This window comes from Balaenoptera ricei, chromosome 1 (assembly GCF_028023285.1).
Source record: "Balaenoptera ricei isolate mBalRic1 chromosome 1, mBalRic1.hap2, whole genome shotgun sequence".
In the NCBI taxonomy this organism is placed as follows: Eukaryota; Metazoa; Chordata; class Mammalia; order Artiodactyla; family Balaenopteridae; genus Balaenoptera; species Balaenoptera ricei.
The window spans coordinates 169,481,456-169,498,635 of NC_082639.1; the positions used below are offsets into that span (position 1 = coordinate 169,481,456).

Genomic DNA, 17,180 nt, shown 5'->3' on the forward strand with positions numbered 1-17,180 from the left:
CTCCTGCCTCTCTCTAGGCATTCCCATCTCCATCCCACTCCCCACCCAACCCAGATGCCCTGTGTGTCTGCACTACAGGGCTGTCTGGAGCAGCGGGAGGAGCTGGTAGCCCTTAGAGCCTGCTGAGAAAAGCAGATGCGTTTTCAAAATAAATAATATTTTTAAGTCCCCTTTTTCCACTTCAAACCCGGGAAGCGGCAGAAGACAATGTGTGAAGACCCCGTGCCCGCCTCTGCCTGACGTGGCCCTCCTGGACACCGGGCTTCTCAGTGGCTCGCCCGGGCTCACAGCTGCTGTGGGATGCCCTGCTCCTTGTAGCCTGTAAGGAAGAAGCAGAGGAGAGATGGTCAGACACCCACATCCCTCAGCACTTCTCCAGGCGGTGCCCCCAGACAAGAATATGCTAGAACTTATTCACACAGAGGTGTAAATGACTGCCAAGGTCATTGGCTTTTAATGGGAAACAAAGGGATGAATGGAGAACAGTGGATCTTTGGGTTTAGTGGGGGATATATGAGAGGAGGGTGTCTGCTGCAGATCTGGTGGGGCTTGGAAGGTTATCACTGTGCTCCTGAATCCACACCCCTGAAGCTACTGCACAAAAGTGGCCGCAGCAGACTGGCCTGCTGTGATTTCCCAATGCGGAGCCTTGGGAGAAGGTACCAGGCCGGCTTCCCCAAGTGATGGGCATCTGGTACATGTGGACCGAGAGGAGGAAAGAATTAAAAAGGAAGACAGCGTACAGCAGGCGGGAGCCAAGCGTGCGTGCTCCATCAGCTGGACGTCTCTGACACAGGCCAAGGCGACTGATGGCTTCGAGCCTTTAAAGCCTTGGTGATGATTACGAGGACATGGGAAAAAATTGACCATTGTTGATATCAAGGAACTGATGCTAGTTTATTTGAGCATGAAAGGGTATTGTGGTTTTGTTTGTTTCTTTTTTTTTTTTAAAGACATCTACTGAAATATTTAAGGGTGACATTATAAGTCTGGAATTTGCTGAGCGGTTACCCCTGTTAGCTGGTAACTCAGCCCACAGAGGAGCATCAGGGGACTTACATGTAGTTTTTCTCTTTATTTACCAGATATTCATCAGATTTAGGTGTTCGGGGTAGAGGAAGATGTAGGGAGTAATAGATGAAACCAGAGTGGCCGTGAGCGGATAATGGTTAAAGCCAATATGCGCGTTTAGGGTCTCATTGTACTAGACCTTCTACTTGTGTCTGTGTTTAATTAAACATTGTCCAAAATAAAAAAAAAAAAAGAAGCTTCTGAAAATAGAAGCTTGTTGACCAATTGGGAGCGGGGGTGTTTGTGTGCATTGGGGGTGCGGGGCAGGGCAGTGAAGGGGAGGCCCCAGACAGCCCAGGCATGAGGCCTGTCATCCCCCAACAGACTCACCTTGGGAAACTTTGGAGCAACACAGGGGTATGAGGCAGCATGAGGAGGAGGAGAAAAAGAGAAAGAGAAAACAGTCTGAAAACAGAGGCCAGAGGGACTGCCTGAAATATAAAAAGAGGGAGAATGCACAGTGGGGCCCAGGAGATGGAAGCGGGCTGTGGCCAGTATTTACGGTGACCAGCCACTGCGGCCAGCGGCCAGCCCCAGCAGGCGTGTGGACTTGGCTGCAGGAGCGCACAGAGAGCGTGCTCCCCTCCCTGGGGGTCACACTCGGTGAGACACTGCCAAGAAGCTCTCTCCCCTTCCCTCCATATCTCAGCCAAGGCCGCTCTTCTGCTCACCTCCTGCCCCTCACTCTTCTTCCACCCCCAACCCATGTTTGTCTTGAGATGAATTCTGGATGGACCCCAAGAGGGACGGGTACAGGACAGGTTTAACTGTGACAGCCTAAAGATGTTGAAGTGACCCATCCTGGCCCCAGCCCAGCTCTGTCTGAGCCACGGGGTTCGCCTTTTATGTGGACAGGAGCCACATATATAAAACCTATTGCTTTGGGAAAGACCCAGGTGGGGGATGGCAAACAGACTTTATCTTGCAGACATCTTGGATCCATTGATAGTGACTGCCTGAAGCCCTGTGTTAAGAACATGTAAGACTATTCAGCAGGAAGTGTCATGATTGATTAGCCATGTCTGTCATGGGTATGGCAGTAGAAAGAGGCTCTCGTACAACTACCAAATATTTATTGACCCACAACCAATACAGGCTGTTGTTGACTGTTATTTGTTATTATTAATATAAATAGAGCAGCGGCCTTATAAGTTCCTGATTTTAACTTTTACTTTGATCTATATCTCTCTGATTCCCCTCTTAGGAGGTTTTTCTTGATGGTACATTTCTTGATGACACCCCAGGCAATGCCAGGTAAAAAAAATCACCCTGTATTGTTATAATTGAAAAGTTCCCTTCATTTTCACAGGATGGGGCTGGAGTGACACCAGAAAGGACAGCCCCTTATCCAACTACCTACCAGGACAAATAAGTCAATTGTGGCTATTCTCGTCTACATAGTCATCCTGGGATACACACACTCCATTGTTGCTCGGGGCAGTTCCAGCCCACAGCACCATCTCAACAGTGGCAATTACTCATCCTTTGAGGGTGGGCTTACTTTTTGGAGAAGGGGCAAAGGCACCCCTTGCTGAGATGGGTGAGCAAGTCTGGTGGCCAGGTCGGGTAAGTGGGTAGCGGTGAGGTGTGTTGGGTTTTCTGGTGCAGCCCTCAAGTGCATACCCCAAACAGTGTTCTAAAAAGTCTGACACAAAGACAGCATGCCTGGAACCAAGGAGGTGACCTACAGTGAAAGCTTGGATGGGGGGGAAGAGGGTAGGAAGGGTGGGAAGGTGGGTTCCAGCAGTTGATTAGCCTGCAGCCCAAATATGGCCCCGACACCAGCCACAGAAGAGGGATTTCTACTGAGTCAACAGCTAGGGTGATGGAAGGTGAGGAAGTGACAGGTCCCCATCTGCCCTTCTCGGGTCTCTGTTTCCTCCTCTAGGAGGTGACAAGGGGAGTTCTTGAAGCTATCTCTAAGATCCAGACCCTGTGGGTCCTGGTATCAAGCATGACCAAAAAAAAAGAATACCAGAAAGCTCTAGGGATCAGATTAGGCACCAACACATTTATTGAGACCCACCCTGTGACACAGGCTTGTGCCGCTGTAACAGGAAATTTCCGTACTGACATGCCCCAGTGCCTGGCCAGACAGTTGTGTGATGAGGAGATGATGCAGTAAGAGGGGTCGGGGCTCATACTGGGTGGAGACGGGGCAGCCGTCACAGGCTGTCCATCTGCCGCTGAGGAAGCCTCTGAGAGCAGAGGCCCCTTCCAGTTTCCAACTGGGACCAGGGTCCGGAGCTTACACAGGCCTCTCGGGAAGCACCCAACTCCCCTGGGAAATTGTCAGACTTGGCTTCTCAGGACTCACGGGATGACAGCCAGCACTTCTGTCCAATTAGCGATGCTCTGCACCCCTCCCCACAAACGCAAGTGGTCCGTGGACAGGCCCGTGGGGCGAGGCTCCCATGAGGGGCCTGCCTTGGTCTCTGCCTGCTCTGCCCACTCACCGACGTCCTCCCTGACAGCAGCCCCTGCCCCGAGAGCTGCTCTCCCCAGCAAGGAAGGACTGTCTTCTGACTGCTCCTCAGCTTCTGCCTGCCCAGTGTCCCCCTCCCTCTTCTCTGGCGCCCCTGTCTCCCAGCTCTAACTTTGGGATGCCCTGGCAGTCCAGCATCGCAGGCGGGGGGGAGCTGCTTCCAAGCAGCCTGTCTGACCAATCTACGGGCTCTGCCGAGCTCGCTCAGGCTCAGGGACCTGCATTTTCTCCGGCCTGGTGGCTTAATTGGTCACTGACCCGAGCCTTGCTGGGCCCTGGCATCTGTGTGTGCCCTGAATCTGGGATCCTCACAGGATCCTGAACTCAGACTGGGTCAACTAGGAATCATTCTAGATCATTCTAGAGCCCCCGACCCCTGGGCTTCCCCTCCTGCTTCTGCTGTCCTTACCTGGCACATCTCACCTCTGGCACTGACATTCCACCTGCCAATGGTTTTGTCAGGTGTAGGACACAGTAGGAGCGCGGAGTGCGGGGAGAAGGGCAAAGGGCCTGAGGAGACGTGGTCCTTGTTAGTGAGGAACTGAGGCCTAATGAGGTAGACAGAACGTGTGACAATACAGGGAGGGACATGCACAGGGGCACAGGGTGACGAGCGTGGCTGCTTAAAATAGGTGTCTGTTTTAAGATCTCACTAGGTTATTTTTAAAATGTTAATCAAGTCTCCTCTGGTAGTTTTGTGTCGGGATCAAGTTTGTGTTAAGTGACTGGTGAAGGTCCACTGCAGACAAATTAGGAAGAGCAAGGCTTTAGCATCAAGGAACAAAGAGCTTAGTTTAAAAGAAGTTGAAATGATGCTGTTCTAGTTGTAAAAAAACAGTTACAGTGTTTCCTGAGGGCAAACATACCCAGTGGCCTTTTCCTTCTTTCTGGAAATGGCATGATGGAGGCACAGGGGATCTGAGCTCACGCGGGCCACACCCCCGCTACCATGGTTGTCAGCCGGGCTGTTTCTGAGCTGAACGGGGGCTCCCTCCCTCCCTGATTCACGCCCTTCCCCTCCGGCTCAGGTGTCTCAGATTCCCTGCAGGCCTCGGGGCTGGTCGTGCGGGGAGGGTCCCGGAGCCAGGCGGCCACGGGCACTAGTGAGCAGGACACAGGTGAGCCCTGGGAGGAGAAGCGGGCCCAGGTGTGCAGATCGCCCTGCGCAGCCCCCATGCCCCGAAGGATCGCAAACGCCCAGACCACCCTGGGCCCTGCCCCTCCTCCAGCCCTGCTCCCCGCCTGCCGGCCCCGCTCCAGCGCCTCCGGGAGGGGTGGCGCCAGCGGCTACTCACTGGCGAGGATGACCATGTCCATGCCCCAGAAGATGCTCATGATCCAGCCCACCATGACGATGGCCGTGAGCATCTGGATGAGGGCCGCAGCGATGTTCAGCCAGAAGACGCAGCACACGTGCCTGTCCGGGAGGTCAGTGCGGGCACCACACAGCACGGTGAAGGCCGAGACGAACGTCCCTGTGAGAGGCCGGAGGGGACAGCCTTCTGAGGCCGCTGGGAGACACAGCGGCACGTGTGCTCATCACTAGCCTGGGGCCCAGCGGTTCGCCCTCCGGCAGCTCCGAGAGAGCGGCCTGTGTGGCACCTTCCTGCTCAGACCACCTCTGCTGCCCGTACTGGAGATGCCAATGTACCAGCCTGGAGGAGGCATGGCCTGGGGATGCCAAGGACCCAGCACAGTCCTGGGGCCTCTGGGGGAACACAGATGTCACATGACAATCGGGCCCTGCCATTAAGGAGCAACGGTGCAGCCACTTTCAAGGACAACAGACAGTGGGTGGAAAGGGCACCAACCTCATGTGGCAACGATCCTTAGGGCCTAAGAGTTCAGAGGTAGGAGCTGCTGCCACTGAGGTGACACAGAAGCCACCCACAGGGTAAATTCAGGAAATGACCCCCAGCACACACGCTGATTGTGGGTGCCAGCAGAGGGGAGAGAGGCCAGGGCATATCTCCCAGAACCCTTCCCTGAGGGGACGCCCCCAAGCACCCCAGACCTGAAAGGGGAAGGACAGAGAGCCCGAGATTTACTGAGCAGCCACAAGGCACAGAGCAACGTGGTGGGTGTGTCCACGGTCTTTACCTTGTCCCAAACTTCCCAGAGCCCTGCGGGTAATATTGCTACATTTACTGACATTTCTCTCCAGCCAGGCTTTTTTCTACACAGGCTCTGAGCCCCTCAATGACCCTGCAAGGCAGCTGGCCTTCCTTCTATTTGTATGAGTTTCCTATGGCTGTTGTAACAAGTTACCACAAACTTAGTGGCTTAAAACAACACAATGCTGGAGATAAGAAGTCTGAAATGGGTCCTCAGGGCTGGGTCCTTTCTGGAGGCTCTGGGGGACAGTTGGTTTCCTGGCCTTTTCCAGCTTCTTGAGGCTGCCTGCATTCCTTGGCTCGTGGCTGTGTCATCACAGCCAGGAGCTGCACATCTCTCCTCTCTGACCTCAGCTTCCATCCTTACATCTTCTCTCTCTGACTCTGATCCTCCTGTCTCCCTCTTATAAGGACCCCTGTGATTACATTGGGCCCACCGGATAATCCAGGGTAATTCCCACGTTTTAAGATCCTTAACTTAGTCACATCTGCAAAGTCCTTTTTACCATGTAAGGTACCATATTTGCAGGTTCTGGGGACCAGGGTATGGACATCTTCGGGGTGGGGGGGCATCCTTCTGCCCACCACACTATCTTACATATTGTATTAAGCAGGTGTTTCTGATGCTTTGCTATCTGGGGCCTTGCTGACCCTGGAGAGACCCCCTCCCAGAGCTAGCCAAGTCCTAGAGGTACTAAATGACTTTCTTACGCAAGCCAACCGATCCAAAGCCCACACCCAAACTCCTCCTTTATGGACTCTCACACTCTGGGTGATTCCCCCCTACCCTAATCACCCAGAGCCAGATACCAGACCACTAGGGCAGCCCCTACACGCCAGAGACCACTGAAATGATTCAAACTAGCCAATCCTAAACCTGCTTACCCTGTTTCGCCGTTCCTTCTCATGGAAACCACAGTAAAGGCTCCTCCCCACGTTTTCCCCTCACTCCCTCTGCCTCCTAACTGTGCCTTCCTCATTCGCCACCCCCAAAGTGCGGTGTGTCCCCTCCTCTTAGGAACTGTGAGTAACAAACTATCTTTCCTGCAAACTATTATATATAGAATGGATAAACCACAAGGTCCTACTGTAGAGCACAGAAAACTGTATTCAGTATCCTGTGATAAACTATAATGGAAAAGACTATGAAAAAGAACATATATATGTATAACTGAATCACTTTGCTGTACACCAGAAATTAATACAACATTGTAAATCAACTATACTTCAGTAAAAGAGGAATGTTAAAGAGAAAAAAAACTGTCTTTTCAGTGGCCATAGTTTCCTGATCTGTTGGCCTCACCATACCTAACTAATAATACAATCTACATTTTAAAGCACGCACACACACACAATCAAGAATTAAGTATCTTGCCCAAGGTCACACTCACAGGTGGGCATTGACCCCACCGCTGTCTGATGCTGATGGCCATGCTCTGTCATCCTGACCTCACAGGTGGAGTGACCTGGGAAAGCAGGTCCAGACGAGAATGCAAGCCACTTGGGAAATCAGCCCGTGATTCTCATGTTCCTACTTCTCATACTTCCTGCTCCTTGAGGAAACTACTCGGCAGGCAGGGGTTGGGGTGGATGGAGCTGGGGGAGCTTTGATTTCCCTCCCTCTCTGCACCCTGGCTTCTGGCCCTTCTTTGCCCAAACTTTGTGGCTCCTACTGGCTTCCTAATGTGGCCTTTCCCTCAGCCCACACACTCGTGCCTCAGATCCGAGGCCGACCCCTGAGTCCACCAGGCTGATTTCTGATCCCAACCCTGCCCCGTCCTCCTCCTCATCCGAACAACTGCCACTGCTTGTGAGTGCTTCTGCCTCTTGAGTTACTGAGAACTCCTCTGAGGTCCCAGGTGGCATCCCATGTACCTTTCTGCCCCCAGCCCAGCACAGTGGCTGGTGAACAGCAGGTGGGATACGGGGACCCAAAGAAATGCAACCAGTGTGACGTTCATCCTCAGACCACCTGCATCATCACCTGCAGTATTTGTTTAAAATGCAGATGCCTGGGTGTCCATCTGAAAGCTGGATGTCTAAGGGGTGGCCCAGGAATCTGCATTTCTAAGCAAGTTTCTCCTTCCACTCAAATAATGATAATGCTCACTAAAGTGTAATTACCAAGGGTTCAAGTTCAACCAAACAGATTCAGGATCAAGATTCAAGTCTAAACAGCCCCTCTGTGTTCCTGACACAGCGCCAGGGGTGGCCCTCTGGGAGATTTGGGGAGGCAAATGCTGTTCTCCCACTCTCACCAAATGGACAGTCCGTTTTTGTTTTTTGTTTTTTTGGTTTTTAAAATTTTATTTATTTATTTATTTTTGGCTGTGTTGGTCTTTGTTGCTGCGCACAGGCTTTCTCTAGTTGCAGAGAGCAGGGGCTACTCTTCTCTGCGGTGCGGGGGCTTCTCTTGTTGCAGAGCATGGGCTCTAGGCGTGCAGGCTCAGTAGTTGTGGCTCGCGGGCTCTAGAGCACAGGCTCAGTAGTTGTGGCGCATGGGCTTAGTTGCTCCGCGGCATGTGGGATCTTCCCAGACGAGGGCTCGAACCCGTGTTCCCTGCATTGGCAGGCAGATTCCTAACCACTGCGCCCCCATGGAAGTCCCGTGAATGGATTTATGGATTTATAATATAAAAACATCGTTTTAACCTATTCAACCAGAAATTTTAAAAATGATTTTAGCACCCTTTCATATGAAGAGGTGTTAATTACTTTAAATGAGTCTTCCGCTAAAGAACGAACCCTCTCCAGCAGCGACGGGTTAGCTCTAACTTATTGCATGAGCACCAACCACGAGCCCGTGCTGGGCCCTGGGAATACAGAGTGCAGCAGGAGGTGGGGCTTGGCTGGGTCCCACGCCAGGAGCTCACATTCTGGTGGGGACACTGGGTCACAAAAGGAACAGTGACGAATCTTGTTTGGTTTATCAGGAAAGGCTTCACAGAAGAGAACATGAAGTGGGGAGACGTCTGGAAAGCTGATGGGAAACAATCAAGGGGAGGAGGAGGGGAAGAGCATCCCAGAGATGACCCAGTGTGTCCGTCCGGAAGCTCAGAGGGTGGCAGGGGACTTTGAGGGCACAGGGAGCTGAGCATAGGGTGCGGCGTTCGGGGTAGGGATGAAGAACGGGGCTGGAGGCGGGCAGGGGTCAGACTGCAGAGGGCCCTGAAGGACTTGCTGTGGGGCCCGACTTCCTCTTCTAGGCAACACGCAGCCCCGGGAAGGGTTTCAATGGGGAATCACAGACCAGGATTTTGACTCCCAAGGGGAGGACGGGGCAGAAGGGGTGAGGCAGAGGCTAGGAGATGAGATGAGGTGAGGTGGGCAGGGAGGCGTGGCAGCGGGGAGGGGAGGGGGAGAAGGACCCCCAGGAGGGGAGGGTGTCCCAGGGATTGGGGGACCTGCTGCATGTCGGGGAAGGGAGAAGGGGGCACAGGTGGGTCTGGGTGTCTGGTTTCCCACACTGTGTGATGAGGGTGGAGCCACGATCCAGGTGTGGAGCCCAGCGAGGGTCGTGCCCACGGGCTGCTGAGCAGAGCCGAGCTGGAGACAGGGGCTGCGGGTAGCGCAGGTCACCAAAGCGAATGAGGTGAGGTCACCCGGGAGGGCATGGAATTCAAGGAAAGATCTCTGAAAGACCCAGGGGGACATTAAGAACACAAAGGGGACAGAGCAGGGCCGATCCGAGAGGTGAGGGAGAGTGTCCCAGAAACAGAGGCATCTCAGGGAAGAGAAGCTGGTGGACAGGGTCACTTACCGCAGAGATGGAGAAGGGACAGGTGGGTCCCGGGTCTGGTTAGGTCACCAGCAGCCTCAGAGGGGGGCTGAGAGGATGATGAGGAGGGAGCAGGATGTCAGAGGTTTGAGGGGAGAATGAAGTGAGGATTTCAGAACACAGGTGAGGACCACTCTCTCAAAAGTACTTGGGAGAAACTTCAGCTTGTCTGCCTGCTGAGGAGAAGCCGCCAGAGAGGGGAGAGGGTGAGGACATGACCAGATAGAGGGTAAGTGGGTGGCAAGGTTCTCGACAAGGTGAGAAGGTGAGGGGTGAGGGGGGGGTCTACAGCAGATTTCCCAAAGCGGTTTGCGCATTAGAATTCTCCAACTGAAGTTCATGCAAATGCAGGTTGCAGAGCTGCACCCCCAGACCACCAAAGGCACAGTGACGCATCCAGGGATGGGTCCAGGGATTGCTTGTTTGAAAGGATGAAAGAAACAGTCCCCCAGCTGATTCTAACTCACAATCAGGTTTGAGAATCCTTCTCTGAGAGGCGGAGAGACTGGCATCCTGGATACAGAACCGGAAAACCACACAACATTGTAGGAAATTAGTCCGTGATTCCGGCCTTTCACTCTGTCCCACAGCGTCCGCCACGTGACCCGGCAGTGAGTCAGGGAGATTACCCTCTGCAGCAGAGGCCAGGGGCCTGGCCATAATGTTTCTGGCGGTGTCGAGGCCCGGCCAACACTAACTGGCACAAAGGAAAAGGATGGTAATGAACTGAACTGTCAACCACCAAAATCAGTGTGCTATAAGACACCTGCAACTTAGGCATGGACATGTGCTTTGCGTGTCCTACAGGATCCTGAGGGAGAGAGGAGGGTGGGAGAAGCCTGAGGAGGACCCCACCCTCACCGCACAGAGATTTACAGCAAAGACCCCCAAGGACTTTGCAGCCATAGCCCTCTCTGGCCACCATGGCTCTGCCGAGGTCACTGGCTTCCCCGAGGAGCTCAGGGCTCAGGCCCCAGGCGCAGGCAGTGGGGAGGGGAAAGCATCCCCCCACTTCCATCCTGGATATCCCAAAGGGTCCTGGGGGAGGGCTCCTGGTTCCCCCCCCCCCTTCTGTCAGGCGCCAGAAGAGAAGCAGCGCAAAGTGGACTGGCGGTCTCCTGTCAGGAGAGGGGCTGGCTCTGCTCCATAGGATGGAGCCTGGGGGCTGAAATCGTCCTTCATGAGCCCCGTCAGGTTCAGCTTGTCAGATGACTCATGTGGGAGAAGTAGAAGGTTCTGGGCTAGAGGGGGTCTCTCAAGGCCTCTTGAACTCAGGGGGAGAAGGGCAGAGCTGTCCTCTGAAGAAGCTGCTCCCCAGAAAATGCGCTCCCCTGGGACGGAGACCAGTAAGTCCAGTTGGATCCCAGCCATCACCTGAAGCTGGCTCTGCGGTCATTAAGATGTGCTACTCATCAGCGGCCGAGACTTACACCTGAACCCCCTCCATCATTCCTCCAGGGAGGGTTGGTTGAGCACAGCTCTCTTACCAGCACAACCTTGAATGTGAGCTTCGGGGGACGGGAAGGAAATGTAAGGGAAGGCTTGGCCTGGACTTTGCAGCCGATTTGGAAGGACAAGCCACACCATACAAAACACGTCCCCCTGCTGACTGTGTGTGTCCAGTTCAGAGCCATAATAAGATAAATGGAAGATCACGTTCAGGGTCAAACTCAGTCTATGAAATTTCAATTCTCAAACCTGGAGGTGGGGGCATAAGAAGCAATGGAGACTGTGCTAAAAATACACCTTCCTGGGCTACACCAACCTGAGATTGTAATTCAGTGGGTCTGGTCATCATCTTTTCATCATTGTGCAATCATGGAAATGGAAAAGGAAAGGAAAAAGAAGTGACTACAAGTTCACAAATGATTCTGGACAAAAGCCCTAGGAAGACAGAATCAGGAGGGTTTAAAAGTCCCCGTGACAGCCACTATGGAGAACAGTATGGAGGTTACTTAAAAAAATAAAAATAGAACTAACATATGACCCAGCAATCCCACTACTGGGCACATACCCAGAGAAAATCATAATTCAAAAAGACACATGCACCCCAATGTTCATTGCAGCACTATTTACAATGGCCAGGACATGGAAGCAACCTAAATGTCCATCAACAGAGGAATGGCTAAAGAAGATGTGGTACATATATACAATGGAATATTACTCAGCCATAAAAAGGAATGAAATTGGGTCATTTTTAGAGACGTGGATGGATCTAGAGACTGTCATACAGAGTGAAGTAAGTCAGAAAGAGAAAAACAGATGTTGTATATTAATACATATATGTGGAATCGAGAATAAATGGTATAGATGATCTTATTTGCAAAGCAGAAATAGAGACACAGACGTAGAGAACAAACGTATGGACACCAACGGGGGAAAGGGGAGGGGGTGGGATGAATTGGGAGATTGGGATTGACATATATACACTACTGACGCTACGTATAAAATAGATAACCAATGAGAACCTACTGTATAGCTCAGGGAACTCTACTCAATGCTCTGTGGTACCTAAATGGGAAGGAAATCCATAAAAGAGGGGATATATGTATACGTATAGCTGATGCACTTTGCTGTACAGTGGAAACTAACACAACATTGCAAAGCAATACTCCAATACAAATTATACTCCAGTAAAAATTTTTATACTCCAGTAAAAATTAATTAAAAATAAAATAAAAGTGCCTGTGGCCTAAGTAAGCCAGGGTCGGTCTGCAGAAGATAAGGTCTTGGTCCTGGATGGGGCTCTGCATGCTCCTTCTGTCATCCCGGCTCCTGTGGTTCTGATTTCTTAACAGACGGGGCAGAAAGGGGAGAGGCTTTTGGACACTGTGTGTTCACATGTGCTTGTGGGAAGGCACTGTCTGTTTTTTCAGCTTGATAACTCGAACAGAGTCTGAGGAGGCTGTACTAGGCGGTCAAGGAAGGCACGCCAGACCACTGCGAGCGGGACCTCGTGCGTCTCAGAGAACGAAGGGTATCGCTGTGAGCCAAAGGACAGTCAGCCCAAGGTCCAAGGCTGTGGAGGTCTGTGAGGACGACTGTGTCCTCATCCAGAAAGTGTTCTGTAGACCCAACACCATGCTTCTCATGTCCTGGCCAGCAAGGAACTTGCAAGAGGAGACAAATTATAAAACCAAGAGAGAACAGTGCAGGCAAAACATGGACAGTTCTAGTATTTTCGTCATCCTGACCACCCTCAACGTCTTCAAAACAAATCTGCCTTGTTTCTTCAAAACAAAGCTAACTGCATTCCTCAAGAACAAAACAAAAAGGCCACATACTTAATGGGAGAAGATATTTGCAAATGATATATCCGACATGGGGTTAACATCCAAAATATACAAAGAACTCATACAATTCTACATCAAAACAAAAACAAAAAAAAAGAACACAACCCGATTTAAAATTGCACAGAGAAACTGAATAGACATTTTTCCAAAGAAGATACACAGATGACAATTTTCCAAAGAAGACATACAGATAACACATGAAAAGATGCTCAACATCAATAGTCCTCAGGGAAATGAAAATCAAAGCCACAATGAGATATCACCTCACATCTGTCAGAATGGCCATCAATAAAAGGCAACAAATAACAAGTGTGGGCGAGGATGTGGAGAAAAGGAAACCCTCATGCACTATTGGTGGGAATGTAAATGCAGCCACTGTGAAAAACAGTATGGACGTTCCTCAAAAAATTAAAAACAGAACTACCATACGATCCAGCAATCCCACTTCTGGGTATTTATCTGAAGAAAACGAAACACTAATTTGAAAAGGTATATGCTATGTTCATTGCAGCATTATTTTCAGTAGCCAAGGTAGAGAAGCAACCTGTGTCCATCAATAGATAAAAGGATAAAGAAGATGTGGTACGTGTATATATATATATACATATATATATACACACAGTGGAATACTACTCAGCTATAAAAAAATAATGAAGTTTGCCATTTGCAACAACACGGATAAACCTAGAGGGAATTATGCTAAGTGAAATAAGTCAGACAGAGAAAGACAAATACCGTATGATTTCACTTATATGTAGAATCTAAAAAAAACCCAAAACAAATGAACAAACATAACAAAACAGAAACAGAGTCATAAACACATAAAACAGAGTCTGGTGGTTGCCAGAGGGGAAGGGGTGGGAGAGGAAAGAAATAGGTGAGGGAGATTAAGAGTTACAAACTTCCAGTTACAAAATAAATGAGTCATGGGTATGAAATGTACAGTGGGTAATACAGTCGATAATTATGTAATATCTTTGTATGGTGACAGATGGTAACTAGACTTATCATGATGATCATTTTGAAAGGTACAGAAATATCGAATCACTACGTGGTATAACAGTCACTAAAATAGTGGCATAGTACTATTATACTTCAAAAACAAATAAACAAACACAGTTGCAGAAAAAGAGATCAGATTTGTGGTTACCAGAGTCAGGGGATACAGGGAAGGGCAACTGGATGAAGGGGGTCAAAATGTACCAACTTGAGGTTAGTTATAAGATAAATCAGTACTATTTATGTAATGTAATGTACAACATGATAAATATGATAAACACTGCTCTATGTTATATATGAAAGCTGTTAAGAGAGTAAATCCTAAGAGTTCTCATCACAAGGGAAACATTTTTTCTATTTCTTTAATTTTGTATCTACATGAGATGACGGATGATCACCAAACCTACCGAGGCGATCATTTTATGATGTGTGTAAGTCAAACCATTATGCTGTACACCTTAAACTTATATAGTACCGTATGTCAATTATATCTCAATAAAACTGGAATAAAAATATATTAAAAAAATCTGCTAGTGTCTTTGCCCCATAGATCCTGGACCAGTGGCAAAAGGGTTTGTGAACTGTTCTCTCCATTCCAAACAGCACAAAGATCCCTAATGAGGTGGCAGCCCCCCATCAGAAGGCGGCTTAGAAGTGTTTGGTTGGAAGCTCATCATTTTAGTGCAGTAACTGGGGTTCTCTCCTGCTGTTAGCATCTCCTAGGGGCCGTTCTAGCCACCTCTGATCAATTAGAGACAAGAAAGTGAATTTATTATGACTTAAACCTTTCCAAAATCAGTTTCATGGAAGAAAAATAATGAAGGGTGGACAGATGGGCCTTCTGTGCCCCCAGTAAAGAGAAGGTGTAAGGTACCCAGGACCACTTCACCGTTAGCCCCAGCTGCTACCCCACACCCGGTGCCCCCTCTCCTCTCCCCTCTCCTTAGTCGGAAAGTACCAGCTCGGAGTACCCTCTCTGTATTCCTCCCTGGCCCTCAGGCAAATGCTGAGGAGTCACATGGGGACCCGAGGATTGAGGAGCTCGGACAAAGGCAGCCAGGAAGAAGCCTTCAGATGGATAAGGGGGGTTGCAAGGGAGACCTCGGCAGGTAACAGTCCTGGGTCGAGACCACAGCCACGGAGGGGCCTTAGATTTTCCAACTGAAAAGGCTCCGTGGCTTAAAGGAAGGAGGACAGGGAGCCCCTCTGGCTGCCACTAATAAATCTGTCATCCTTCCTTGGAGGGCAGAGAAAATGAGACCAGCTCCCTCCTCCGTCCCTCTTACTGCCTCCACCGTGACATGAGGCTGATTATCCCGCGGAGCGGCGGGTTGACTGGAGCTGATAATTAATTTTAATGGCACTGGGCATTGCATCAGCCTCCCTGTGGTTGTGAGCACATCTCCTCTGCCCTCAGCCTCCCTGCCACATCCTTGACGCGCTCCAATATGTGCCCCCAGCCCTAGACGAGCTGCAGGACAGAACTGGACACCTTAGGTCTCTCGGGGGCCCCAGAGAGGCCCCAAGATCTCCCCGGGATCTTAAGCCTGAGCAGAAATGTAACCACGTGGAATTTCTCAGTTCCCCAGTTCTGAGCCTTGTCAGGACAGATTCTGGCTCAAACGGCAGAGGGTAAACTGAGGAAGTGGGGATAGGACCAGGAGGGCGGCTATGTAATGACCAGGGCTAGGAGTGTCCCGGCCCTCAAGAATCTCACAGGATGGTGAGAGAGAAGAAGCCACGGAACACAACTTGTGTGGTCAGTCCTGGGGGACAGGGCAGAGGCAGGGTGACCCCACGTTACAAAGGGGGACTCTGGCGTCAGAATTCCGGCTGCCCCCCCAGAAGCCTAGACAAGTGACCTAACCTCTCTAGACCTCAGTTTCCCCATCTATGAAGTTAAGGTAATGATAGTAGCCTGCCTCATAGGGATGTGAGGACTGAATTTGTGCATGTAAAGTACTTGGAACACCCTCATGGGAGCAAGGGGAGGGCCCTCACCCCGACCAGGGAGACCCAGAGTCTTCCCCAGGAGGTAATGTTGGAGCAGAATCCTGAAGAATAAGGAGTTATTCTCAGTGAACATGAGTGAAACTGAAGATCTCCATGAATCCTGCTCTCCTAGCGGCTTGTAGCCAATGGGACTACTCTTCACTCCACCTTAAAACAAAGTTTACTACAATTGCCGAGTTCACTATGTCAGCCTCATGGAGCCGGAGGCTTGGTACGCATCATATGCCACGGTACCATGCAGCCAGTAAAAATTATAGTTATGATAACTACGCAGCAAGCCAGGCCAGTGCTTTAAGTGAAATTACAAAAATAGTATGTATACTGTGCAGAGGACTATTTAAAAAATATTTACGCTGTTGACAAGGATTGGAGTGTATCAAAGCAAAATGAGAACTGTTTTGCCATGGCAGAATTAGAGGTAGCTTTTTCTCTTTGTTCAAAAACAAATTCTCTTTTCAGTTAAAAAAAGTTTCAGGCACCTGTCAAGATCCAACTCTGCTGTCCGCCCAACAGCATCTTACTGGTGACAGAGAAAACCATGTGGCAGTCAAGCAAACTAGGGGACAGATGGCATGCAGACACCTGACACAGAAAATAAATGATGCCATGTGACCACGTAAGGGCTGTGACAAAATCCCCTGAACTTCCAGGAACACCTCTGGAATGCAGCCCCCAATCCTAGGGCGTCTTTCCCACTTAGGCAGGCAAAGCCAGGCTATCAAGCTAAATGGGAGGCTTGGGCTCACCTGCTGGAGGTGGGATGAGAGGGAGGATGCTCCAGGTTGCTGTTTGGAAGCCAGGAAAGGACTCCAGTCCCAAGAGACCTGGAGGAGCCATGGTGGATTCATTTAGGAGGCTATACGACAACAAGAGCAGAAAAGGAGGTGGCTGGGCTGAGCTGGTACCCCAGCCTGCCGGAGGACTGGGGAGGAAGGAGGGAGGGCGGCAGGAGGCCTGTGTGGGGCTCGTGCTCAGATGCTCCCTGTCCGGCTGGGGACTCCTTGCTGGCCCAGCAGACACACCTGCTCCTTCCTGGAGCCGTGCCCTGCAGGGTGGCCCATGTGTGTGCTTCCGTGACAGGGACAACTTCCTGCTGGGGCTCCTGGGACTAGGCTCAGGTTGGCTCTCTCCAAGCAGGGCTGACGTTGCACCACGTTGGCACAGGAGCATGCCACGCTGGCAGAGAGGGGTTGTCAGTTGTGGTCTTTATTTTGGAAGTAAGCAACTCAAACAGGCTCAAACGACACAGGGATTTGCTAGTTCACATAATTGGAAAAGTCCAGAAAGGTGGTGTGGGGCAGTGGTTAGGCATGTAGGCTCGAAGGTCAGACTGCTGAGTGTGATTCCTGCCTATCATTTACTGGCTGTGGGAACGTGGGCAAATTACTCTGCCTCTGGAGGCCTGTCTCCTCATCAAAAATTTGTAG

At 50.6% G+C, this 17,180-nt stretch overlaps 1 protein-coding gene across 2 annotated transcripts in view; it reads right to left on the reverse strand.

Annotated features, from left to right (window-relative positions):
• Positions 1-284: 284 nt before the first annotated feature.
• STUM (stum, mechanosensory transduction mediator homolog) overlaps positions 285-17,180 on the reverse strand; it is a 58,179-nt gene continuing 41,283 nt past the window's right edge. The window contains exons 2-4 of one of the 2 annotated variants that reach the window (XM_059905387.1): positions 4,852-5,031; positions 1,402-1,410; positions 285-319 (exon numbers count right to left, since the gene is read on the reverse strand). In XM_059905387.1, the coding sequence (XP_059761370.1) occupies positions 285-319; positions 1,402-1,410; positions 4,852-5,031 (224 nt within the window). The remainder of the gene's footprint in view (positions 320-1,401; positions 1,411-4,851; positions 5,032-17,180) is intronic. The other variant, XM_059905394.1, reaches the window with a different exon arrangement.